General features: G+C 36.1%; 1 protein-coding gene across 1 annotated transcript in view; it reads right to left on the bottom strand.

The window, feature by feature from the left end:
* The window catches only part of CNTN6 (contactin 6), a 128,546-nt gene that overhangs the window by 66,085 nt on the left and 38,595 nt on the right, over positions 1 to 23,866 (bottom strand). The window contains exon 4 of the mRNA XM_013958275.2: positions 7,370 to 7,465. Coding sequence (XP_013813729.2) covers positions 7,370 to 7,465 — 96 coding nt within the window. The remainder of the gene's footprint in view (positions 1 to 7,369; positions 7,466 to 23,866) is intronic.

Below are 23,866 nucleotides of genomic sequence, written 5' to 3'. Positions count from 1 at the left end.
TTTACTGAAAAAGAAAAAGTTACAGTTATCTTTTACTTGATTTATTTTTTTTTCCATTTAATCACAAGATTTCTGAAAAGCAGAGTTGTAGAGATCACACTTCAGCATACCTGTGATAGTCTCAGAATTATTAAACTTCAGATGCAGCTGTGAAAGGACTTCAGCATAAGAGGTCTTATACAAATCTTAGCCATCAAGCACCAAGGATTTTTATATATTTTTTTTCTATTTCATTTTTTTTCTTTATAGCCCTATATATCTGTAAATTCCCTTCAGGAGTAACCACTTCTCACATGATACTGAAAATGAAACAATGTGTTTGAAGTAAGGGAATGGAGAATTTTCCACATTAGACCTATTAGTCCAATTCTGTATTGTTCTTCTCATTATAGTTAGTATCATGTACAAAAATAAATGTGTGAAGTAAAACTGTGTAGTTCTTTCCTCATAGTGTTAAGCCTACATAAATATACCCACCTTTAGCCCACTGTATTTACAAGGATTAAAAATTAGGTAATACAGCATCATTCATCCTTGACTGAAGTGTCTTTGGAAACATCTTTTGCTGTCCTGAAAAGAATACATATCCTCCAAAGTATGTGTCAGATGACAGAATTATGCTATTAACAGTTGACAAACATCATTCTTCCTGCTTTAGCCCCTGTGCTAGAATTATACTGAAACTGGTAAAAGTTTTCACTGAGCAAGGGGTGCCACTGTGTACAGTGAGATACAAGCTGAGATGATATAGGGTCAGTCCCTGCTCAGTGGTGTTTTAGAAAAGTGGCAAGCAAGCAGAATTTGGTCCTAGATTTTGGGTTTTATTTTGTAAACTTTTGGAGTAAATTTCATAAAGTTGGACTCATTCTAAAGACAGAAAGAAAGAATAGAGTGTGATTTACCCTTAGGTTACAGAAAAAATCTGCTAACCTTTTGGCAATTTTACATTTGGGGAGAATCCCCCTGCTACCTCTACATGCAAATAATGACAGAAAATAAAATTCAGAGCAGTATGAAAGTTTCAGGATTTGGTTTACAGAAACATCTACAGTGAAATGGAGTAGTGTTATTCATACAATTTTTGCCCTCAATATTTTAATTTAATGTCTATGTGTCAGCCTCACAGGCAGGCTTAGAAAACATTAATCACCTTCAGCTAATTAATTTTTTAATTCTGTTCAGCTATTGCGTAATAAATATCTGTGTACAGCTCCTGTTAGCATGTACTGCTGATTGGTCTCAGCCCAAATCAACATATTTGAGCACTGAACACTGGAAAATGTTATTTGCTCTCAAAAGACAATGATCCTGATGCTGTTACTGACTGTGTGAGGAGATGCCTTGGAGTGTACAGAACTGCATTTACTTCAAAGGGGCTGCATGTCAAGGGAGAGATAATTACAGGAATATAGAGTTAATTATGCATATGCCAGAGCATAGGCTATTTTATTAGAGATGTAATCCTAGGTTCTTCTGTTGTTTTTTTTTTAGAGCCAATAAAGAACCTAGAGCAGGATAAGGCAACTAAATCCAAATAAAACCTGCTGCTGAATCGCATAGTGTATCTGAAGTCACTAGACGTTGCAATGGTTGTGCTGAATGTTCGTTAGCTGTCCCTGCTTAGGAGCCATGTGCCCAAGTGGTGTCAATCTCCCTCCTTATCCCAGAAGCCTCTCAGAAGTAGGTTAACCTTACTTTCTGGACAAGAACTATCTGATAGGCAAGTTGTGAGCTTGGTCAAGCAAGAGGAGAGTATTGCCTAACCCAGTCAGTTGTGAACTATTTCTTTCAGAGCACAGCTGGGAGAAGAGCAGCTGATAATCACTTTTGATACACTAGTCTAGGGAATAAAACATTTCAGTGCTTTCCTCAGCCTGAGCAAATTCAAATCAATATTGCTCATTCTGCAGGAGAGCAGCTAAAGGCTAGTCTTACAGAGGAGACTTTCTACCCCTCCTGTTGAAGCTGACAGAAATGAATTAAAGATTCATAGAAGCATTGAGCAATAAGAGCAGAGAGAAAATGACTCTAAACTTATGATTAAGGCACTCGGCTTTGTAAAGGGAGATACATTTCAACCTCATTTTAAGATTATGTATTTTATCAAATGACTGTTTAATATAAAACATGGAAACAACCTGGGGCATGGACTCCAAGACCCTTTTTACCTAGAAGTCCTACTGCTTTTCCCATCATATACTCCACACTCCTTCCTGCACATCCAGGTTTTCTGTTCACTGGTTTCATGTACTCCTCCTTCGCCTGCTCTTCTGGCTGAGAATTTGGCGTATTCCTCCACCAAGCAGGTCTATAGGTCTCTCACTTTGAGAAGTTTTTTAGCTAACCCTGCTATACCAATTGTACTACAGAGAAAAGCCTATACTGTAAAGCTTCAGATCTTGGAAGTTCTTATGCATGATTAAATGCAAGCGTATGAGTGATCCTGCTACTCCTAATATACTAACATTCTTAAAGCTTCATGGGGGCCTAGTTTGAAGAAAACAGGCCTTATATCAGACTTCAGTGCTAAGAGAATAAATAATATCCCAGCCCATATTCAAGTATTATCATTTAGTCAGCAGCTTGTTAATCACACGGTCAGTTCAAACTCATACACAGCTATAGAAATCAAAGTATCTTCAGACTGCCTTCATTCCCTATGTACTTTTTTGTACCTCTTACATCTACATAAGACCTTCATATTGTTTTATGAATAAAACAATACTATGTTTTAATCACATATGGAAAAACAACTGACCTGAAGAGCATAGTCTAGAGAGAAGATTTTTCCCAGAGAAAGAAATACAGCTTTCCCACCCAGCACTCTAGAGCTTTACTAACAAGCAGAAGAAATTTAGATGCTCAACTTCATAAGGTGTGTTAATGAGCCTCATAAATAACAGCAGCTGAATCTGAAGAGAGGCTGGTGCATAAATAGGCAGGGGGGGTGAAGAAATAAAGGGTCTAGTGTGGGTCAGTTGGTTTGGCTTTTCTTTGAAAAGAAGGTTGCTGATTTTTTTTTTTGTTCATTAGCAGTAGCAACAACTTTTCTGATATCTTACTGGGTCTAAGGTGTAGAGTATGCCTTTAAAATGTAAAATTTTTCTTTGAGTCTTGTATTTAGCTTTACTAACATTACTAATATTTCTTAATAGAAATTTAGAGTAGATTGACTCTTAGAGTTAGAAGCTTCAGTACGGCTATAATAGCAATTGTGGGAGGCTTTTATTTTCTGAGAGTCAGTTTAAGGTCTGAAGCTATTGTGAAAGCTTTTGGCGTAACTGTTCTAAACCTACAGGTTCTTGCTTCTTACCACCTAATTGCCTAATACACTGTATCTTTCTTCTATTAGAATGAAATCAGTTGCTTCTCCTGTAGAAACAGAAATAGTTTTTTCATACACCCTGAGTAAAGAAGCATATACATGCATACAAAAGCAGAAGTGAATATGTTCTTGTCCAATATATCAAAAAACTAAACTTATTTGAAAATCAGTTTTGTTAAAATGTAAACTTTGAATGTTTTAAATGTTGTGAATGTGAAAAAGCATTTACAGCATACCACAGGCACACCTGAGTGATTAAATGACATCTACCAAATTTACCTCCCTGTGAATCTAGCAGAAAGTCTAACTTTAGACTGTTTGTGAAAGAGGGCTACATAAATTTGACAATCTGTCAGTCTTGGCAGTGAAAGAAAGGAAGGAAGGTGAACCATTCTTGTATAGATACCCTTGATAATGGAAGTATCTCTTGAGCTCTCATTCTCTTTCTATCTACCTATTCCTAGTTCTGGATTTAAAATGGGAAGGGATTTAAGGTCATGACAACTCCTTGTTTTCTTAGGTCATCTTCCCCTTTCTGTCTCTTCTTCTATCACTAGAAGAAGCATGCATAGACTTCCTAGGTTATCAGGAAGGCAGGAGGCTTTAGCTAGTGCCCCTTAGTCCCACATCAGTAGTGTAATGATAGTTGCTTCAACTAACTACTAGTTTATCTAATAGCACAGAGCTATTAGGTTTCTTCTGTCTTGTTTAAAATCAGGGGGAGGAAAAAAAAAAAACTGCAGTAACCATTGGAATCATATTCCTCTTCCCTCTGTGCAACTGTATGTGTAGGGCCAGGTTTGTCAAGTGACTCATTCAAGGGGAATGAATTGGCTGTCCATAGGGAGGTGTGGGTGAAGGGCTGCGCCCATCTGCTGTTGTTCCTTGGCATCTGTGCTTTCAGTTACATGGATAATTTCCTTCTAATAGTGTAGTCAGCATTTTCTACCTGAACAGCTAACCTCAGTTTCTCTCTAAACACTTGTACTAGCAAAGGTCCACACTAGTTATGGATTGTATCTATTAAGTTGGATGGGTAATTCTAAGGGCAATCTTGTTCGGTACTGTGTAGAACACATTATATGACTTGTATTGTCTTAGTATGTTTACAACTCTTTTCCTGTTGATATGGTATATCTTCCAAAGTCTTTAATATCTAACTAATTTTCATCCTATTTAAAATGTCTTAAGAACACTTTCAGTTAATTCAATGGAATCTATGTGTAAAGCTAGCAGTCCTTTCTCCTTTGGGTATTATGAGTCAGAAGAAAGGGTTTCTTTAAAAAAAATACAATCATTTTCTATAGAAACAACTTCCTAAGCATCCTGAAATAGTATACAACCTATCATAGTTCACGCCATGTACTTAATCCCTATGGCATATAATTTTGGATCACAAATACAGTGTTTATGGATGACAAAGTTTCTGTTCTCTAGAGACTTGTTATTTCAGGTAATGTTGTTTTTCATGCCTGTTGGTCAGCAACTCACATTTCCAGCTTAAGGAACACTGTGGCAGAGAGTTTGTTCATGAATACCATTTTGTCGGTTCGGTTAATCTGGGTTAAACTCAATTTTAAACTATTTATTTGTTCTGAATGTTTTTTTCTACTCACTCCTATTGGTCAAATCATAATTTTACCCTACAGCAAGAGTAAAACATATAGCTTACTGACTCAAGGATGGATGTGTTGTCTTTCTGTCTGTCCCATTGATACATCTCAGGAACTCTTTCAAGCTTTTTCTGCCCTTAAGGACTGGGTTACGCTTCGTTTTCTTGATTATATACCTCTTTCATACTGCTGTAAACACTAAGTGAACTGACATTTCTTTTCTGTTCAAGACTTGCTGGGTTTAAATTGATTGATGGGTTTCTCTATATCTCCAATATACTGCATCCTCTTTATAGATCACTGTTTACCTTCTTTTCATGAGAATTTGTCTTATAACAGTTTCTTTAAGAAGAATTGAGGAAGCATTCCTGAGAGCAAGGCGTCAGCACTAGCACATAGTAAACTGAAGTTCCTATGTATATATGATCACTTCCCTGGGAAGCTGGGTATGAGTGATCCAAGAACTGCTGATTCTTTCAGTCTCGAACAAGCCAATTTGTTAATTAGTCTGTTGATATTTTCATTTTTTAATATATAATCTCTTTTCCAGAGTAAAAATTTCAGTCATCTTTAGTTAGTTTTGCTAGGAAACCATACTTTTACTCCAGACCTCAAAGGAGCTGAAGCAGTTTTGATATGGTTCTAACACCCCTAGTGTAGACTTGGAAATGTCTGTTGCTCCCAACTTTCAAGAGTAGGTATTGCAAAAAAATCACAAAAGATCAGTTGCTCAAGACCTGCTCACTTCCAGTAGGTACACAAATGGGGTTAAGAAAATAGACACACTGCTCCAGCAGTGCACATACATATTCAAACCTTTATATTGCTCTATAAATACTGATGTTGGAAGCAGTAATACAGCTATAAAAAGGGTAAAAAAGAACATTGTACCCTATGTTTAGGGATGCTGTAGATGAAAAAAGGAGTCTGAAATATTGTGCTAAATGCACTGCACTACTGGTTCATTATCTGGACTTTACCTTATCCAGAAAGGAAGTCCTCAAATACATGTAATTCAACAGCCATATGGTTAAGAAGCTGTAGTAGGCAATGACAGTAGAAGCAAGGCAACCCCAAATCAAGTCTCTGGAAAACCCATTTTACTGTCACCCAAAGTCACAACGTCCAGGATTACCAAGCAGCCTGATCTAATTAGACCTTCTTTGATCAGGAGATTGGACTAGATGACCTCTAGAGGTCCCTTCCAACCTAAATTATTCTGTGATTTTATGATTATCAGAAAGGAGAAAATCAAGAACAGCAAACAAATTTTCATGACAAATCTAATGTATAGAATTCAGAATTCAAACTGTAACATTGAAATAGCAAGTGCTGAAAGGCAAAATAGTCTCTTCACTCAGATTTTAATGTAGAAAGAATTGCTGTTGGTGGGTGCTATTCTGCCATTCCACTTGAGTAAGGAGCTGAGATAACCAGGCATAGACAGGAAATACTCTTTTAGACCTTCATACTTTCTTTGCTTGTGTATCACATGCAAAGAGCAATGTTTTAGTCCTCAAGTAACCATAGAACAATAAAAGGGGCCCTGTAAGAAATGGAAACCCCAACATATTTTAAAGAAATGAAATCCAAATTTGTTGTAAACTGTGCACTTTATGATTTTATCTTTAAAAACACCATGAAGAATGTATAAATGAAAAACTCATGACCAACTTCCTAAGTCTTCAGTGCTGTGCTGAACAAGCTTCCATTAATTTTTGCTTCAGTCAATTTGTAAATACATTGAGACCATTTAATTACACTTTTTTGACCTATTACTGTCTCCAGCAGCTCCCTAACATTATTTAGTCTTGTTAGCACCTCCTTCCACCGGTATCAAAAAGAAGTCTTGTTCTTTTAAGCAAACAATTTTTCCAGTTCTTGAATACCTTGTGTTGATTACACCAGATCTAGAAGCTGGTTAACCTGAGGTTGAGACTGAGATGTAGAGAATCATCAGAATAATAGCTGAGAAAAATTTCTGGTTTCTTCCAACAACTTCCTAAAGCTAAGGCTCAGTTTGGCTTGAATGAAGTTTGGTATTGCTTCCCTGTGAAAATGGCTAATTCTGTGGTAGATGTGGGGTCCAGTTCAGTCAATAGTTAAAAAGACATATAAATTTATTATCATGAATAGTCTAATGAGAGTACTTGATGCTGAAAATCAGTGCACCATAACTGACATTGTAAAGAAGACTTCAGGGGTGTGTGCCCAATGAATGATGACTTACACCAGGTAAATATACCTGTTGTCCAGATCTTTCTTTGAAAATACTGCTTTAGGACAATATGAATTTCTTTTTCTTTAAAACTTCAGATAGGCTGCACAAATTCTAGGGCCAATCAGCTTGTGAACTGCATAGGCTACTTCTCTTGAGCTATAGGAATTAATCTTTATTCAGACTGCCTACAACTTAGAACTATTCTCATACCTCCATGATGAGGTGGAGGACCACAAAGCAGAACCACTCCTTGTCCTTCTCTGACTGACACCGTGCTTCTTGTTTTGGTTTCAAAATTTTCAAGGTCTATTAGAGAGAGGGAGAAAAAAATCCCGGTTATTATCTATCCGATTTATTCCTAACTGTAGTCTAAGCTGTGCAATGCTTACACAGTTAAAATCAACAGGGGAACATACTCAAATATTCAATAGCATAATATAGTACAAGAATATCAGTATAAGAGTTGATATACCATAAGAAAAAATAGCTTGTCCAAACTAGAATCTAGTCTTTCAGAACTTATAAAATACCTATTCCTAAAGTAGTTATTCCCTAACCCAGTGAGTTTATATTACAATTCCTAATTGCAAAGCTATTGTATTATTTCATGACTTTCTCTAGCATCATTTTTTGGAACTTATTATTAGACTCTTAAAAATCCTCATAAGTAGGAAAAAGACATTTTGGTTTGTTTCCTTATTTTAGCAATAAAAAGCAGGTGTGCCCTTTTATATATGCAGATGATAACTAAACAGCGTTAGGACTCCCACAGTGTATGTGTTTAAATGACTATAAAAGTACATCATATTTTTAAGAGTCTCTTCTGTCCTAAAGCTGTCTACAGTATTTGGGCATGTTTTAATTGACCTGAATGAACTTTAGCTTTGGCTTTACAGGGGAGAGTGAGGATACTTTCAGTAGGAAATAATGTGATGGTTTAGGGAAATCTCCTGTATAAACATGTCTGTGTCTTATCTACCATTCTTGATTTTCACGGTCAACTGTCAGTTATTTCTTATTTTTTTACTGAGTCTACCACAACATCTCTATCTTTTCTGCTTTTTCATATCTTACTAAGATCTGGAAGTAATTTTCTCAGTCTCATTCCCTTTAAATAATAAAACTTAAATTACAAGAGATGACACAATTGATCTACTTTCAAAATTGATTATTTACTTTTTGATCCAGCTCTCATCCTAGTGAGAAGACTTACTACTTTTGGCAGAGTATTTTGGGAAATGTTTGCTTGAAATACTTACATTCAAAATCTGTTTTAATAAATAATATCAACTTCTCCTTAAAGCTCTTTATATCATAGTCTTATATACTATTTGCCTTAAGCTTGTTTTATTTACCTTGCTATAGCTTTTTGTTTCAAACAATTGTTCCTTTTTTTCATCAGCTGAATAACTACCTGATCCAGCGTTCAGCAGAGAGAAAGAATTCTAGTTGGTCAAAGCAATAATGATTACTACCTGTACAGGCTCAGCTATTTATGTCGATATATCAATTTGCTCCCTCTTACTTGAACTTTACACAGTTAATTTTTCTTTTCCTCCTCTTCATCTCCTGTATATTGGTCTCCTATGAAGACATTGTCTACTCAGAGGTGACTGAATTGAATTAGGCAGCTGTAGCACCTCCTCACACTGTCATAGTCACAATAGATGGTATCTGTCAATACACAGGGGAAGTGTTTTAAACTGTGATGTTCTTTTAATTGCCTGCCTGCTAGATCTCTGGATTGCAGCCTATATATTCAGGCCTTAGCAGCAAAAACAGTCACATTTCCCTTTGCTAGCGCATTCTTTTAATTGTTAATACACACAAACTGTGCAGTTTCTAAAGAAAAAATGGATTAAAAAACAACAAAAACCCTTTTGGGCAGTATGGAAAATACATGTAGTATAACCAGTGATTTCCAGTGCTCTCCCTTGTGGTAAATTTTTGCAGAGCACAAAATTTCACTGGTAATGAGAGATCAGAGAACAAGGAAAGTAAGAGTAATGCAGAATTAAGCAGAAGGCTTTCAAGACAATCCAGAATTAACTGCGTAATACTTTACTCTGAAATTGGAATAGATTTGGGAAAGTAATAAGTTGCTAGTGTCTTAGTTCAATGACACAATATGTCATGGTATGATTTTACTGTCATTTAGGAAACTACATCACCTGTCCAGGTTCTTCATTTTAAAAAATTGATAAGTATCCCCGATTTAAATACTGAAAAAGCAGTAGTACTAGGTGTTCTATGGGGAGAGTGTATGGGGAGAAAGTTGGCCTTGCCTTTTTAATCTACACTATTCAACCTTAAATTGAGTATCAAAATCTATATGCAGGAATCCTACCTCTCATAGCATGTTTATAGGTCAGTTTTACAAAGCAGCTCAGTTCTTCTCAGTGCTGGAGAAATTTTCATCCCATTATGCTTACCACAGCTATAGAAAGTAAATATGGAGGCACATAAATGATCATTTAACCTATTCCTTTGGCCCAAGATAGATGCAAGTGTATGTATGTCCTTCCTAACAGATACTTTTCTAAACCATTTTTAGACCTCTAAGGACAGAGATTTTCTTTATTCTATTCCAGTGCTTGACTTTCAAAGGTCTTCGTCACACTGCATCTTCTACCAAAAAATCCCAGAAATTTGGTAGACCTAATCAGGAATGATCAATGTTTTCTCTATCTGAAGCTGATTTTGATAGCTATTGTACAAAATCAATTTATTAAATGTCTCTCTCTGCAATAAAGAATCATTACATATTAAAAAAATGAAAGAGCAAAACAAAGCAAAATGAATAAAAATAACTCATTATGGGAGTCGTAGTTTTATTTCCCTCTTTATCTTTGTTGGACTTTTTTTCCAGGCAGACTCTATCTCCCAAGAAGTACTCTGACACCTCATTCAGATGTGATACAGTGATGAATTATGACACTGTCTGTCTTTGAGATGTGGCCCAGGGTGATAACAGAGGAATGAGGCAGACCATCAGGAATAATGTTTCTTTTTGCTGGAAGCAGTCTTTCTGCCCGAAACATTATGCATCTTTTTTCTTTTCCCTGTTTGTGTGTGTGTGTGTATGTATGTGGATTTTCAATGATTAATTGCAATCTAAAATGTTTTAAATATAAAAAAATAACCTGAAGATGAATATAAATGTAGATATTATGTTTGGCTCTTGTTATTCTGAAAATCTGGCCACTTCTTATAATCCGATGTTGCTGGAATGTGCAGCCCTCAGTGTGCATTTACACCAACAGCAGCACAAACGCTCTGTCTTCCCTGTTATTGTGTTACCTAGTGTAACTTTGTAACATAACAAGACATAACCTAATAAAGCATAATGTTGCTTGTCAAAAAGAGTATCAAATAAGATAGCTAAGATCAGGTGTTTGGCATGCATTTAGATTGCTAACACGCACTTAGGAATAGTATGACTATTTAACAGATGGTATATTTGCTAACTTCAGTGTTTCTGCAGAGATCTATAAATAAATTATCACCTAGTTCCTACATAATTCCTTCCCTTCTTTGCCCATATTTATCTCACTTTGTGAACAATGAGTTGCCTCACACTGCATTGCTCTATCAGCTGTGAGTTTTAAGGAAAAAAAACAACTTTTTTCAGCCCTGTGCACGTTGGCAGATTACTATCGGTATAGCACAATTAATCAGTCAAATGTGATAATGAGGTCATGTAGAATAAGCAAAATGCTCAGGTGAACACGTGATTCTTCAAAGTGAAGTGTGTAGATATGTGGACTCAGTTGTGTGGCAGCAAGTCATCATCTTCAGCTGGGAACATTTGCAGACCTAAGCAAGAAAGTTATGTGCTTAGAGCAAGCAAAACGTGTTATTCTGTGGAAACTGAGTTAGAGAATGACAGGACTTTTTCTGATACAAGTTGAAGTATTTGAGATGAAGGAGGCTCAGTTCCTCACCAGGTATAAATACCAGAATGGGGATGGAATAATGGGACAGATCTCTAGCTGGTATAAGTCATTATTACTCCGTGAAAGTCAACAAAATTATGCTGATTTATGCCAGCAGAGGGCATGGCCTGCAAGTCTTCAATTTAGATATCCAGTTATCATAAAAACGAAAGGTCATAGAATGGTTTTTTCAGATGAGAATGGGCATCAGGGTAGCTTTACTAAATACTGAGCTGCAATTAAAAGAAGGCGAGCAAACCCACAGTGATCAGTGAGTTGTTTAGTTGAAGTGATGGATGATGATATATGGAGGTAGGTGCAAATGGAATTGATATACACAAATATTTCCTGCTAAAGTACTCGTGTTACTGAATTAATAGGCTTGATGATCAGTCACACAGTATGGCAGTATGATTCTTCAGTGTTTTAATGCCAAACACTGACATAATTGCTGATTGCATTGTGCATATATATCTCATCTACTTCCTTCACCCCTCCCTCCATTACCTACATATCAGACCTTTTTTCTTAATATAAAACTACTTTATAAGTGTTAGAGTGGTAGGTTTAACTTGTACAACACTGTGTCTGAAAACTTGATAGATTATCCTGCGATTAGGGAGTTATTTTTTAAATACATACAGCAAGAGCAAAAATCTAAGCAGCAACTCATCACAAGTAGCAACTGATTTGTTTTGACCTCCTGACCATGTGTTTCGAATTCCTTAAACTGTGCAGGTGTAGTTATATCACTTCCAAACAACATACTGATCAAGGACACCTTTGAAAACTTGCAGAATGTTTGTCGTTCTCACTTCATATGTAGTTTAAAGTAGGTTGAGAGAAATATTTCCTTTTCAAGATGTAATTTAGCAGGCAAGATAAGAGAATTAATTCAAGGAAATAAAAAATGTCAAAAGAAAATAGGACAAAAGAGATTCTTTTTGTGTCAGATTAAAATCTTTTCTAACTTGTGCTGTTCTTATAAGCCTACTTATTTGATTTTTTTTTTTGCTCAACCAAATTGCACTGATTGTTTTCTTGGGCCTTTCCAACTGTATTAGTATCACAATCACAATACTAATAACTAAAATTCTAAAAAAAAAAAGATTCATTTAAGTAGCTAACTGCAAATGAAGGTAAAAAAATCTATTTATTTCTTGAAAGATATGTATCTCATGTCACTATGGCATTGACAATGTATGGAGTAGAGAAGAGCTACGTGGCTCTGAAGTGTTACACAGCTGACACTGAAATAAAGAGAAGCCTGCCTGAGTGGTCCAGTGATAGGAGGATAGGATAGGATTTAAGTAGTGAGGGATGAGCACTAAAAGTCTTAACATCTGTATTCAACTGCCCTGTTTCTAATAACTCCATCAGAAATGTCACAGTGTTCTGAATTATGGAATGGAAATGCCCTAGTGGCTATTTCATGATATTTTCAGATATTTCCATCCATTTTGCTCTCGTCTGAAGCTGAAAACATGAGAAAAGTTGTCTTCATCATATTTCTGCATTTCTTGTGGCTGCATTTCTTCTGCTGTCTGTGGCAGGGTTGAGAAATAATAACACTTCTAGGGGAGAAAGGTATAGACCTTGGGATTTCTATTACTTTTTAAAATGTGGAGACTGTTTGAATATATCATTGAAGCAGTTATGGAATTTTTGAAATTCTGGGTAAAGTAGAGTTACCGTTGCATTTTTACAAGGTAGGCCCCAGATTTACACAGCACAGTTCATTCTAAATTTAAAGATAGACACAGATGATTTTTTTAATGTCTTCCATTTGCATCAAAAAGAAAATATTTGTTAGAATGAAGGTTCAGTGGTTTGGATATGAGAGAAAAAGATAAAACCAACTTAGCAGTAGGTCCTTGAACAGTAAGCCAAATCAGAACACTGTTTCAGAGAAACATCACTATGCTTGAGATAGCCCAATTTAACCAGTTCCCTCAAAAGACCAAACTGCATTCTTGCAATGACCATACTTCTGGATTACAGAGGTAACTCAGAACTAACTATAATCTCTACCAATTTTCAGGAGAACTTTTTGATTCTCTTAAGTCAGAATTTTTGCCTTTTATCAGTCTTTAGGTGACAGTACAGGGCAATAACAAGGTAGAATTTGATGGCACAGAATGTTTCCAGTTCCATGCAAGGCTTCACTGATAGTATTTATATGGTGATGATTAAGACATGCATGAGGGTCAGTAGCTTGACTTTTAACCAAATAATGCTCATTGTTACATATTCTTTTTATAATGCAAAAATACTGTAGATACAAAAATAGAAAAACATATTCTATTTGAAGAATGAACATAGGACATTTCTGTATTACTAAGTAGCAAACAAGGAAACGAGCATTTTACTGTATGAAATTGTTACAGACAATTAGAAAAGGTCCAATTTATCACCCTGCATAATTACTAATAGATCATCTGAATTAATGCAATTTCATGCTTTCATGAGCTTTTGATTTTTTCATAAATATTTTGTCATTACATAATCCCAAGTATTATAGCTGTAATTACTTATTATTGAAATAGACAATGAGTGCGAAGACATTAGAAGTAAGAACAGTTTACAAATTAGCAATGTTCCTGAGGATAAATTAATAAACTTTTTCACGTTTCCATTGAGATATGTCTATTTGTGATAAATCATACCTGTTCCAGTTTCTTCTGTTTATTTTATTGGGTATGATATATTACAATATGATTTGTATTACTGGATATGACGAATCACAATACAACTTACCTTGCAGGGGAAGGTGATAAAAATTATAAACTCAGCAGTTCTTAAGAGAAGCTCATTGTTATGATTTGCTATAAGCGTTTTTAGCATCTATGATTATGGGCTGACTATTATTTACCTTGATTTTTCTGTGACTGTAATGAATTATGTGGTCCACTGGTAACTGTAGGTTTAAATTCCATGATTGATTCAGAGGAGTCAAGTCTGTTAGAGACCCAAATTGAAAAACTGGGCTATCGTATCTCAAATTCTAGGAGGTCTCCTCTATGGGTAGATTTGGGGTTTGTTTTGCTCTTTGATATATGTGAAGTCTTAAGCACTTTCATTGGGCTATAACACTTTTAGATTCAGACTGTGCACATTGACAAAAGGTCATGATTATCTGTTTCAGATTGCTCCAGAAGACCTCCAAGTATATATAGCCTTGCTTCTTGTTTCTACTTGGTATTGTTATATTGAATAACCTTTCAGACAGATCAGTAAAAATCTCTTGCAGTTTGGTTACTAATAAGGGGTGTTACTGAAATATTTTTTCATCTCTAGAATTTTTAATGTTTTAAAAATATTCTAAAGTAGGAAGTTAAACATTATATTATATGCTGCTCAGCTTAATCCTGGGTGGGTTTAATTGACCTCAGCAGGGCCTTTTGCTTAGGTTTTCAGGATTTGGTGCAGAATAATATCTAATGCTGCTATATTAAATCACATGAAAAATACTACTTAAAACAGTACAGTAGGACTGCATTCAAAGCCCTCAATGAACTAATAATGGAAAGGAATGGATAACTGTCAGTTTAAGTAATCCCTCTTAACTGCCTCAATATGACTTGTTTAGACAGAAGCTAGTCAATAATATAATAATGCATACCACACTCTGCAGTTTAGTAAAAATACTTGTAACTTCATGTTTCAACATTTGAAATAAAATGGAAATAAATCCAATATATAATTTAGGACATCATGAAGTAATCTAATGAAATCCAATTCCTTATTAAAAAGCTTTCGGATAAAAATCTTTAGCATTCTGTTATAAAAGAGACTTTTCAACACCACAGAAAATTGACAGCAAAGATAACTCTCTCAGGATGAGAATTAATGAATTTAGTTTCAATAAAGGTAACCCTCAACTTCTCTTGTAAAAATAAAACACTTTGAACATTAATTTGTGTTCATTGTGAGTTGCCAAATTCAAAGGCAAATAATAAATGTGCTGTTTCAGGACCTGTTCAAATCTGTGAGTTTAAATACCCTGAGGTAAAGTTGGACCTGATTCCTGTCCTGTCATAGTTAGACAATAGGATGCAACTCATCTCAGTTATGTATATGGTGATTCAGAATGGAAAATGTTAGAATCATAGCGTGCATTTAAATACATCAGTCTTTCCTTTTAAATTCATGTGATGTGATCCAGAGACAGTGTTATGAAAGAAACCATTTATCATATACTTTGTCTTAAAGTTTCCGCTGCCAAACTGCACCTCTTACTGTCTGTAAAAACCATTTGAGAACTGGTAGTTTCTAGGAGGTGCAAATGGTGACTTTCATAGAATCTTGGAATTAACCACTAAACCTCTCAAGTTGATTTGGTCATTGTTGGTAGCTTACTCCTAGAGTTGGTTCTGTGAAGGCCATGCACTCAGAAATCAAGCAAAAAAAAGGAGACTCACTCACTCTCTTCAGATATGTCCCAAAGGCATGGCTAATTTCATTTCTTACAGCTTTTACTGGAAAGTAAACTCTCTTTTTCAGCTTTCAGAAGAGTAGTAAACTTACTAAACAAATCCCCTAACAGTTCCTTTGTCTTGATAATAGTGTCAATAGTATCAATCTATTTCCCTTTACCATCTAATCTTAATTTTTTAAATGTTCTGATTGATTTTCTATGAATTCAATTTAAGATTAAGGGCAGTGTTATCTCTAAATAAGGTGTTTGAAAGCTGCTTAGCACCTGAATGTCTCCTTTGACCAGGACAGGTGAAAAATGGCTGTAATTCCTACTTTTGTTCTAGTTTTCTGTCTGAGATAAACACAGATGCATCACATCTCAGTTAAAAGAAAAACTTCCCTTCTTATTCCCCCCTCAAGGAAGCCACCAGAACAATCACGTGCCATTTCTCTTGTTGTTTAAAGCCTTGCTTGTCACATCTAGCACTGATTGCCCTATCAGAGTAGTTTGCCAAACCAAGAGGGAAAAGCACAATCATGAAGTCTTGTCCTTTTCCAAAGCTGCATAATCAACCAAGGAACTTTATCGGGGCTCCTATATTTATTTAAATGGCTTTGGAACTTCTAAGGGGAGTGGAATTGTAATTTACACATTAGGATCCACACAGGTCCCTTGTCTTCAATTCAAGTTAAATGATATGAATAGCCAATCCAGGCACTAATTTTAAAGGTGGGGAACAATAATTTCTGCCACAGCCTGATTGTCTTTTTCAATTAAAGAGTGAAAATGCCCTTTACAAAGTAATATCAAGCTCCTCTAGAGGAAAAAATGGAAGGTCACAATTAAATTAAACAGGGAGAGTGAGGGGAAAAAAGTCCTTAGCTGACTTTATTTTTGTTCGTGCACCAAGAAACCAAGTGCAAAGAAACATATGCTGTAAAGCTGTAGTGCTGGTCTACATCTGCTTTTTGTTATTTTTCTCCTTTTACAGAGTTAGCAGCATAAAATATTAAAGCTCTCTTTTGAACTGAACACATGAATTGTACTGAGCAGTAAGTATTGATGGAGCCTTAGGGCTTTTACTCTAAACTCCATCTGCAGGCCAGAGGCATATCTGAGGATCTGACCCGCTCAAAAGGAGGGGAAAGTAAGAAATATATTTTTAATATTTTATATTCCTGAACAGTTTTCTCACTTGTCATGGCAGAGTTCATTTGTCACCTGTCATCACAGAATCGCTTTGCCTTCTGCATGTGTTTTCTCCAGATTGGAGTGTTCTTAAAGACAGATTTTTCTCCCCAATCTAAATCTCGTGGGCCAAATTTATCCATAATAGAACTGTGCTCGTTTGACTGACTTATGATGGAGATTGCCCTGGCTCCCTGTGTCAGAATGCCTCTTGGCCCGGGTATTAACTTTTATCCCAAATCAGCTTCTTTTACTTATATTTGCACACCCTTCCACGCAGACCTGGTTTCTCAGTCTGTGTGTAGAGGTTTAATTAACTCAGGCTCATTCACTTGGGCTCTGACCTTCTCATTGGCACTGAGCAGACATATACCAGGTCCTGCAGAGAGCCCTATTTACTTCCAAGTTAGGGGTCCCATAAGCCACTGAATACCTCCTGATAAGTACCGCACATTGAGTTCAGGCTATTAGGGTTTTTTTTTATAATGCGGTATAATGCATTAATAAATGCAATAAGAAAAATGGTAAGGAAGAGATGGATGTCATGCATTGTTGCAAGAATGTAACAAACGTATGCAAATTTCAGCCCTTTCCAAATTCTTGTCCAGCCCTTGGGAGATCTCAGTCCAGTACGGAATTATTTCTTGCAGTATTACTTTGAAATATCTCCAGACACTACCGCTTTATCTCACACATTGCAGCTGCAATGCCATCAAAGATTTCCTTCTAATGGGAATTCTGAAATTCACCTGAGTGACTGATGTAAAGGATTTTTCAATGCAAATCTTCAATGTGGGATTTCAGCTATGGTATATGTTATTAGTTGTTCTTTCAGTAATGTTTAGAAATGAAGATTTACAGCTTTGTGCATTCTCCATACCAGATCTGGCTTGCCTATTGATAAAAGCTATGCCTGTGGCCTTACCCATTCACATCATGTAAAGTGCTGAAGACTGTTCTTCCTCCTGGAACATAAGAGGTAGAATAAAGAGGTTTCTCTTATATCTTAGAACCTTTGTATTAGACAGGATCAGCCTTTGCTACAAAAATAAGTAGTACATTAATTTCATTACTTCTTATTCAAAGAAGCCACTCTTTTATTCCAAAGAATTTAATTCAGTTTTTCTTTATTCCAAACCTTCATCTATAAATTTTTATTTTTTGTCAAACTGAAGGATGAAGAAGCTCATGTGGACATTATAGATACTGCATTCAGTAGTTTATTGGAATCTAAGTCATATAGTCTGCAATGAAAGTAGGGCAGATAAAAAGAAAATCACCCATACTTCAAATAAAGACTGGTTTTACCCTTCAAAAATATTACATTTTATCAGTCAGAATCTAACATCTCTGGAACCTGTAGATGCTTTGTTACCTACCATATCTCAGTCATATATATTGCTTTTCCAATACAACTTGCAATGGGCTGATTTAGGATAAACACTTTTATAGGAATTACAGAATAGTAAGTAATACGTAACTGAAAGATAATCTTCAGATACTTCTACATTCCCTGTTACTGCTTTATCTGACTATCTCACTGCCTGTAACACTCCTTACAACATCTCTGTAATGTATACCTCCATTTTATAGATAAAGAATTTGTGTACAAAAGAAGTGAGAGGCAATGTAATAATGGTTTTGGCAACCAAAAATTAGACAACAATTCATCCTAATGGAATGAAATAACTTTAACAAAGTGTTCTGGTAAAGAATAGCCTTGAACATGGTGGTTAGAAACTATGAGGGATATGAGATTAAATCCATTCAGGAGAAATAAAAATGCAACTTGGATCTCTGATAGTGCTCTGTCTAGCATGACATTAAATAAAAGGGGAATGTCACTGCCATCAGCTCCAGTTCTTGTGTTTAACAAGAAAGCGGAGGCCATGACTACATGTGGTGTTAATGTGCATTAAATGGGCTCTGAGAACCCAGATCAGACGGAAACCTTTAGGGAACGGTGGAGAGAGCAAAACCCATGTATTATGTAGACATATCCATATATTCTGATTTTTAAGATTTTCAGGCTGCTCTTTCTGTCTCCATGATGTCTGGATATTTACATAATCCTATTTCTGTAATATCTGAGCTTTAAAATAGAAACACTATTAGCACTTTGTCTCTTCCTGTCAGCTAGCAGGTGAAACAGTTCCAGTGGTTTTTTAGTTACTGTTGAATGCTGGCTGATGGTTTCTGCTTTTCTTTAAGCCTGTGACAGTCTGTGTGTACACAGACTTGTGTGAAGAAATAAATACAAACAGATGAGTTGAAGGTAGTGAGGTCTTGCATCATTTTTGGTCTTTGTGTAAGTAAGCTGCACCATTTATGGCGTCAGTTCCCTGTGAATATTCTTAAAGCAGCCTTAAAGGAAATGCAATGCAGCACTTAAAGGTGGCTAGAACAATGTACAGACCCCTTAAAGTAAATGTGTATCAGGTTCTCACAATGTTTTTTCCCTACCTTTGTGCAGCAGAATTATGAAAAAGAAAAAAGTATGCCTGAGGCTGCTTGGTCTGCTCCATGGGGAACATCCATTAAGGCAAAGACCCTGATGTAGACTCGCATCATGGGGAACCACTGCAGAGTGTTGGAGCATTGGCACAAAATGCCCATAGTAATCGGAGCTGATAAATGGAAGTTCTATTTCAGTTCAGTCCAGGCAGAGATATTCCAAAATACGGGCTTGATTTCCAAGTAATAGAGTGAATTCTTGGTATATTTGTTATAATTCTTTCTATTCAGAAGCTTGTGCTGCACCTGGTTGTATGCAGGGAGAGGTACGTACTGCTGCTGTAGCTATTTTGACTGTTCAGTCATAGTTAAGAGTCCAAAAGACAATTTTGGGTTGTAAGCCTATTTTGTGACATAAGGAGAGATGAAAATAGCATTTCCATCCTCCAAATAGAATCAGCTTGAATGATGAGTGTTGCTATTGCAACTTCCATTTTATTCTTGCCTGCTCAGGGGATTGTAAGATGCTGTCAAGATCACTGGGAGGGTTTGTGCCGAGCCTGAGAAGCCTGGTCTATTTTATCTGGTTTTCAGTACATTTGCAAGTTTAAATGTGCTTCTACATATATATATATATATATATATATTTATATATATTTATATTTTGTATTTTTATATATATATATAGTTTTATATATTATGTATATAAGCTAGAACTTTCAAGCCAGGGAAGTAGGTTTAATATATTGCTTTGCATTTGTAGGTTATAAAATGATGTGAAATGTAGTCAAGTTTATGATTATACCTGAAGTGCCCCTATAGAGGTTATGGGAATGTAGTACATTGGGAAAACTCTTGGATATGTGTCTGATGGTGACCTGCTTCTGTCAGTGGAAATCTCAGCTCTTTCTCTTGATCACTCTTAACTTAGCAGTTATTGGCTATCCTTGAGTTACTTCTGAAAACTAAATTAACAAGCATATACCCCCTTTCGAAAAATAAAGAAGTTGCAATGTTCATTCTTTTGGTAGCTGATAGATGGGCTGATCAGTATGCCAGCCCTTGTATGCAGTGATGAATTTGCAATCAATTTAAAGACCGAGAAGGCTTTACTCAAGGTGGAAGTTGCAACATATAGTACACCTTTTAATCGAATACAATTGTTACATGGGGATTTCTGGACACACACAGTACCACAGTAACCACCAATCCAGAAGTGGATGTGACATTTAGACTAAAATTCATGCATGTCCAGACTTCATAAATTCAGACTATCTGATCTGATTTAACTGTATTGATTTTTCTATTTTCTGTTTCAAAGCATATGCTACAAGTAGAAAGGGTTATGACATTTTGAGGCTTGCTGTATTGCTTTGTGATGTTTGTGTAATTTGTGTGCAGTCAAAGGTAAATAACATGATGAAGTAATCAGATGAAAAGTGGGTTTTTCATGCTAGCTGAGCATCTCACAGTCACTCTAATAGGGCTTTGTGAATACCTCAGACTGTCATGATCTAGCAAAGACTAAATGGACTAGAATGTTTTTAATGTCTTTCCCCTAAAATGGTTAAATGTGAATAATTATTGTATTACTGTTTTCCTATTGCCTAATGGAAAAACTGTCCAGGAGGAATTGTTGCCTCTTAATTTATTTCAGCAAAACTGTCTTCTATCCTGCAGTTAACAGACAAACCACATGTGAGAGCACTTGTGAGCTCTAGGTTTCTTCCAGGGGCTCTAGTGCTAGCATGCTCATCCAGGCTTCTCTGAGCAGCTCAGCCAGCAGTGCACCTTATCACTAGCCAACAAGAGGGCAGATATACATATTCAGAAAAATGCTACTGAGAATAAGGACCCATTTCCAAGCAAAACCCCTGACCACCCCTTTAAAATCCATGAGATCCAAAGTAGTGGTCCAAAGATGCCAAGTTTTTTTTTAATATGTTTAGTCTGTAGCACTGGGAAAAACTTTTAAATAGATGGTCTAATACCTCCACTGTGCCCTAGTGTGTGTTTCAGTACAAACTGACAAACTGACCTATTTGTGAATTTAAATTATCGTCATTGTTTCTCAGAAATGATGATTAAAATCTTTGTAAGGCCTGAGGTCTGAAAAAGCGGCAATCATCATGACTGTCTATCAGTGATCACAGAACAATTTGACTGAGAATCTCATTTGAGATCCTAAGCCAACCAGAAGTTTTAAATTAATTTTCTGGGTTTATGCCCTGAATAGTTATGAATTAGGTTTATATATAGGTTTTTTTCATAGTGGAGTAATTTTTTTTTGTTTGCTTTATTGAATTTATTTCTGTTGTGTATCTGTTAGTGTCTCTATTATAGGCATGCATGACAACTAAAAGAATTAGTAACAGTCCTGGGTAGACTGTTTTGCTGCAGCTAGTTATGGGTATTTCCCTCAAGACCAGTTGTTTACATGCAGTTACTTTTACTTAAAACTGATGAAATAATTAAAACAAATCCCCTGTGTGCCATGGATAGAGACCTAGTTGAAGCAGTATTAAAGCAGTTTTCTGCAACAGGCTTTTTGCTTTGATTTTCTTTTAAGGCATGAAATGCAGTTTAGATGGTCTTCATTAATAAAAATAGTTTTATGCAAAACACCTCATTAATATGCATGCAAATGCATCTTGGATCCACAGAATAAGAGAAACTCCAGTTTTACTTATCAAAATACTTCTTTAAACCTAGATGCTTTTCCCTTTTGTGAGTTTCGGACATGGTTGTTGTTTTGCTATCTCTATCTCCGGCACAGAAATTATAGATGCTGCATTTCTGCCCAAATGGGCTCTGTAGCAGTTTCAGGAGCATGGCTTTCTGGTGGCAGCAGTACTAAGGCATTTCTCCTAGTGTAGCAGGGCTCAAGGCAAATGCTTTCATTTCTAGTCCTACCTTCATGCAGGACAAACAAAAACTGACGTCTGGGAAGCTTGTGCCCAAGCATCTACATTTCAATTTAGAAACTAAACTATGTAAAACCTGAAGTAAAACCTTGTATGTCCCCATCCCTTTCTTCCAGCCTTCTCTCTTGCATAGTTTACAAAGATAATAGAGAGAGTTCTCTTTGAGGTTCCTTTTACTTAGAATTTCATCATTAGTGGTGTTCTGTTGTTGGACATCAATACTTAATTTACTGATGTGGGAGAAAAAAAAGAAGTAATAAGTGCGTTATGACTTGAGAGCAGAGCTCAAAACTCAAATCTGGGTGAGGATCCCTTTTTTGTGACATGCTCTGGCTACACAAGCTGGATCTGAAACCAACAATCTTTAACCAGGCTGAAAGATCCAGATCAACAGCTCCAGTTCTTGCAAAACGTGCATTAGCTTTTGAAAGCGCATTGCTTGCTGGGGAGGCAAAGAAGCATAGGATTCCCATAGGATTTATAGGGAACTTCAAATTCTACTTAGGACAAAACAATCGATCACCAGGAAGTACGAATAACGTAGGACTGCCATCCTATGTATCCTGCTAATGCATTTTTGTGCTCTTTTTCTGCTCACTCTCTCTGATACTCATATTTTCAGCTTGTAGCTTTAATAATCTATGCCATTTCCTTCTGTACCATATTCCTCCTGCAGCTTTCATTTGACAGCTCTGTTTTTAATAGAGGATAAGCATGATACTCTGGCTGAATCTGAAGACATATTTCTCATCTCATGCAACATTTGTTTTGTTACTCAAAGAGCTTACTATTTTGAACTGAGGAAGGAACATATTTTGCAAATTAAGTTGAGATGTATAATAAATCCATGCCCCATAAGTGTGAGGGGAAGAAGATCCCAAGTTTCCATGAGTATCATTAGTTCAAATTCAAGCTCAAATTATTTACCTTGTAGTAAAAAGACAAATATGCATAAACTCTGCTACTTGGATAGTAGGCCATGTTCAATTTTTTATCGTGGTGATTGCAATTACATGCCAGGCAATGCCATTCAGGGAAGAGTCCCATTTTGTTAGGTGTTGAATGAGTGTTACAATATCAACGTACCTGCCTGCCTAGATTTTAAGATATAGTTTGAGCTATTGGGTGAAATAAATAAATTGGAGAGCAACATGAAAATATGAAATAAGAAAATGTTAACTGTGAAATAACTGTTTCAAGGTAATTTGTTCCACTATTCTCATCAGGTCATTAGAGTATTTTCCATGTACTGTGATTTTTTTCTCTAGTAAGACAAATTAAGACTCATAGTTTCACAGTGATATCTCTGAATATAAGCGTTTTTCTGGGTGTTTTCATTTGCATGTGTAGATGACAAGCTTCAATTTACCTGTCTTTTCTCTTTTGTATGGGAAAGGATGTACATTTCTGTCACTGCCAATCAAAAAGTAGCCCACTTCTTGAAAATGGCTTCTATGGTTGTTTTTAAGAACTAGAGAATTAGTGTGGGATGGTAACTATAGGTTTGTCTGCTGCTGTGGACAAATGAAATTTTACTTTGTTCTGAATTGCACCCTGAAGTAACTTTGGGAAGTATCTTGGTGGGAGTTTGAAGCCTGAGTAAATGATCTACTTGATATTTAGCCCATTTAGCTTACAGTATATTGGCATGTGACTTTCAGCAGTTAGTGAGTTACGTGCTTCAGATGGCATGCTTCACAAACACAGAGTATCAAAGAACTAATGTTTAACAGCTGAAAATACTTAATACCATCCACAGAGGTCCTCTACTTGCTAAGTGGCGCCA

Source organism: Apteryx mantelli, chromosome 12 (assembly GCF_036417845.1).
Source record: "Apteryx mantelli isolate bAptMan1 chromosome 12, bAptMan1.hap1, whole genome shotgun sequence".
NCBI classification, from domain to species: domain Eukaryota; kingdom Metazoa; phylum Chordata; class Aves; order Apterygiformes; family Apterygidae; genus Apteryx; species Apteryx mantelli.
The sequence above is the reverse complement of the archived record's forward strand: the minus strand, read 5'-3'. Positions and strand labels throughout refer to the sequence as shown.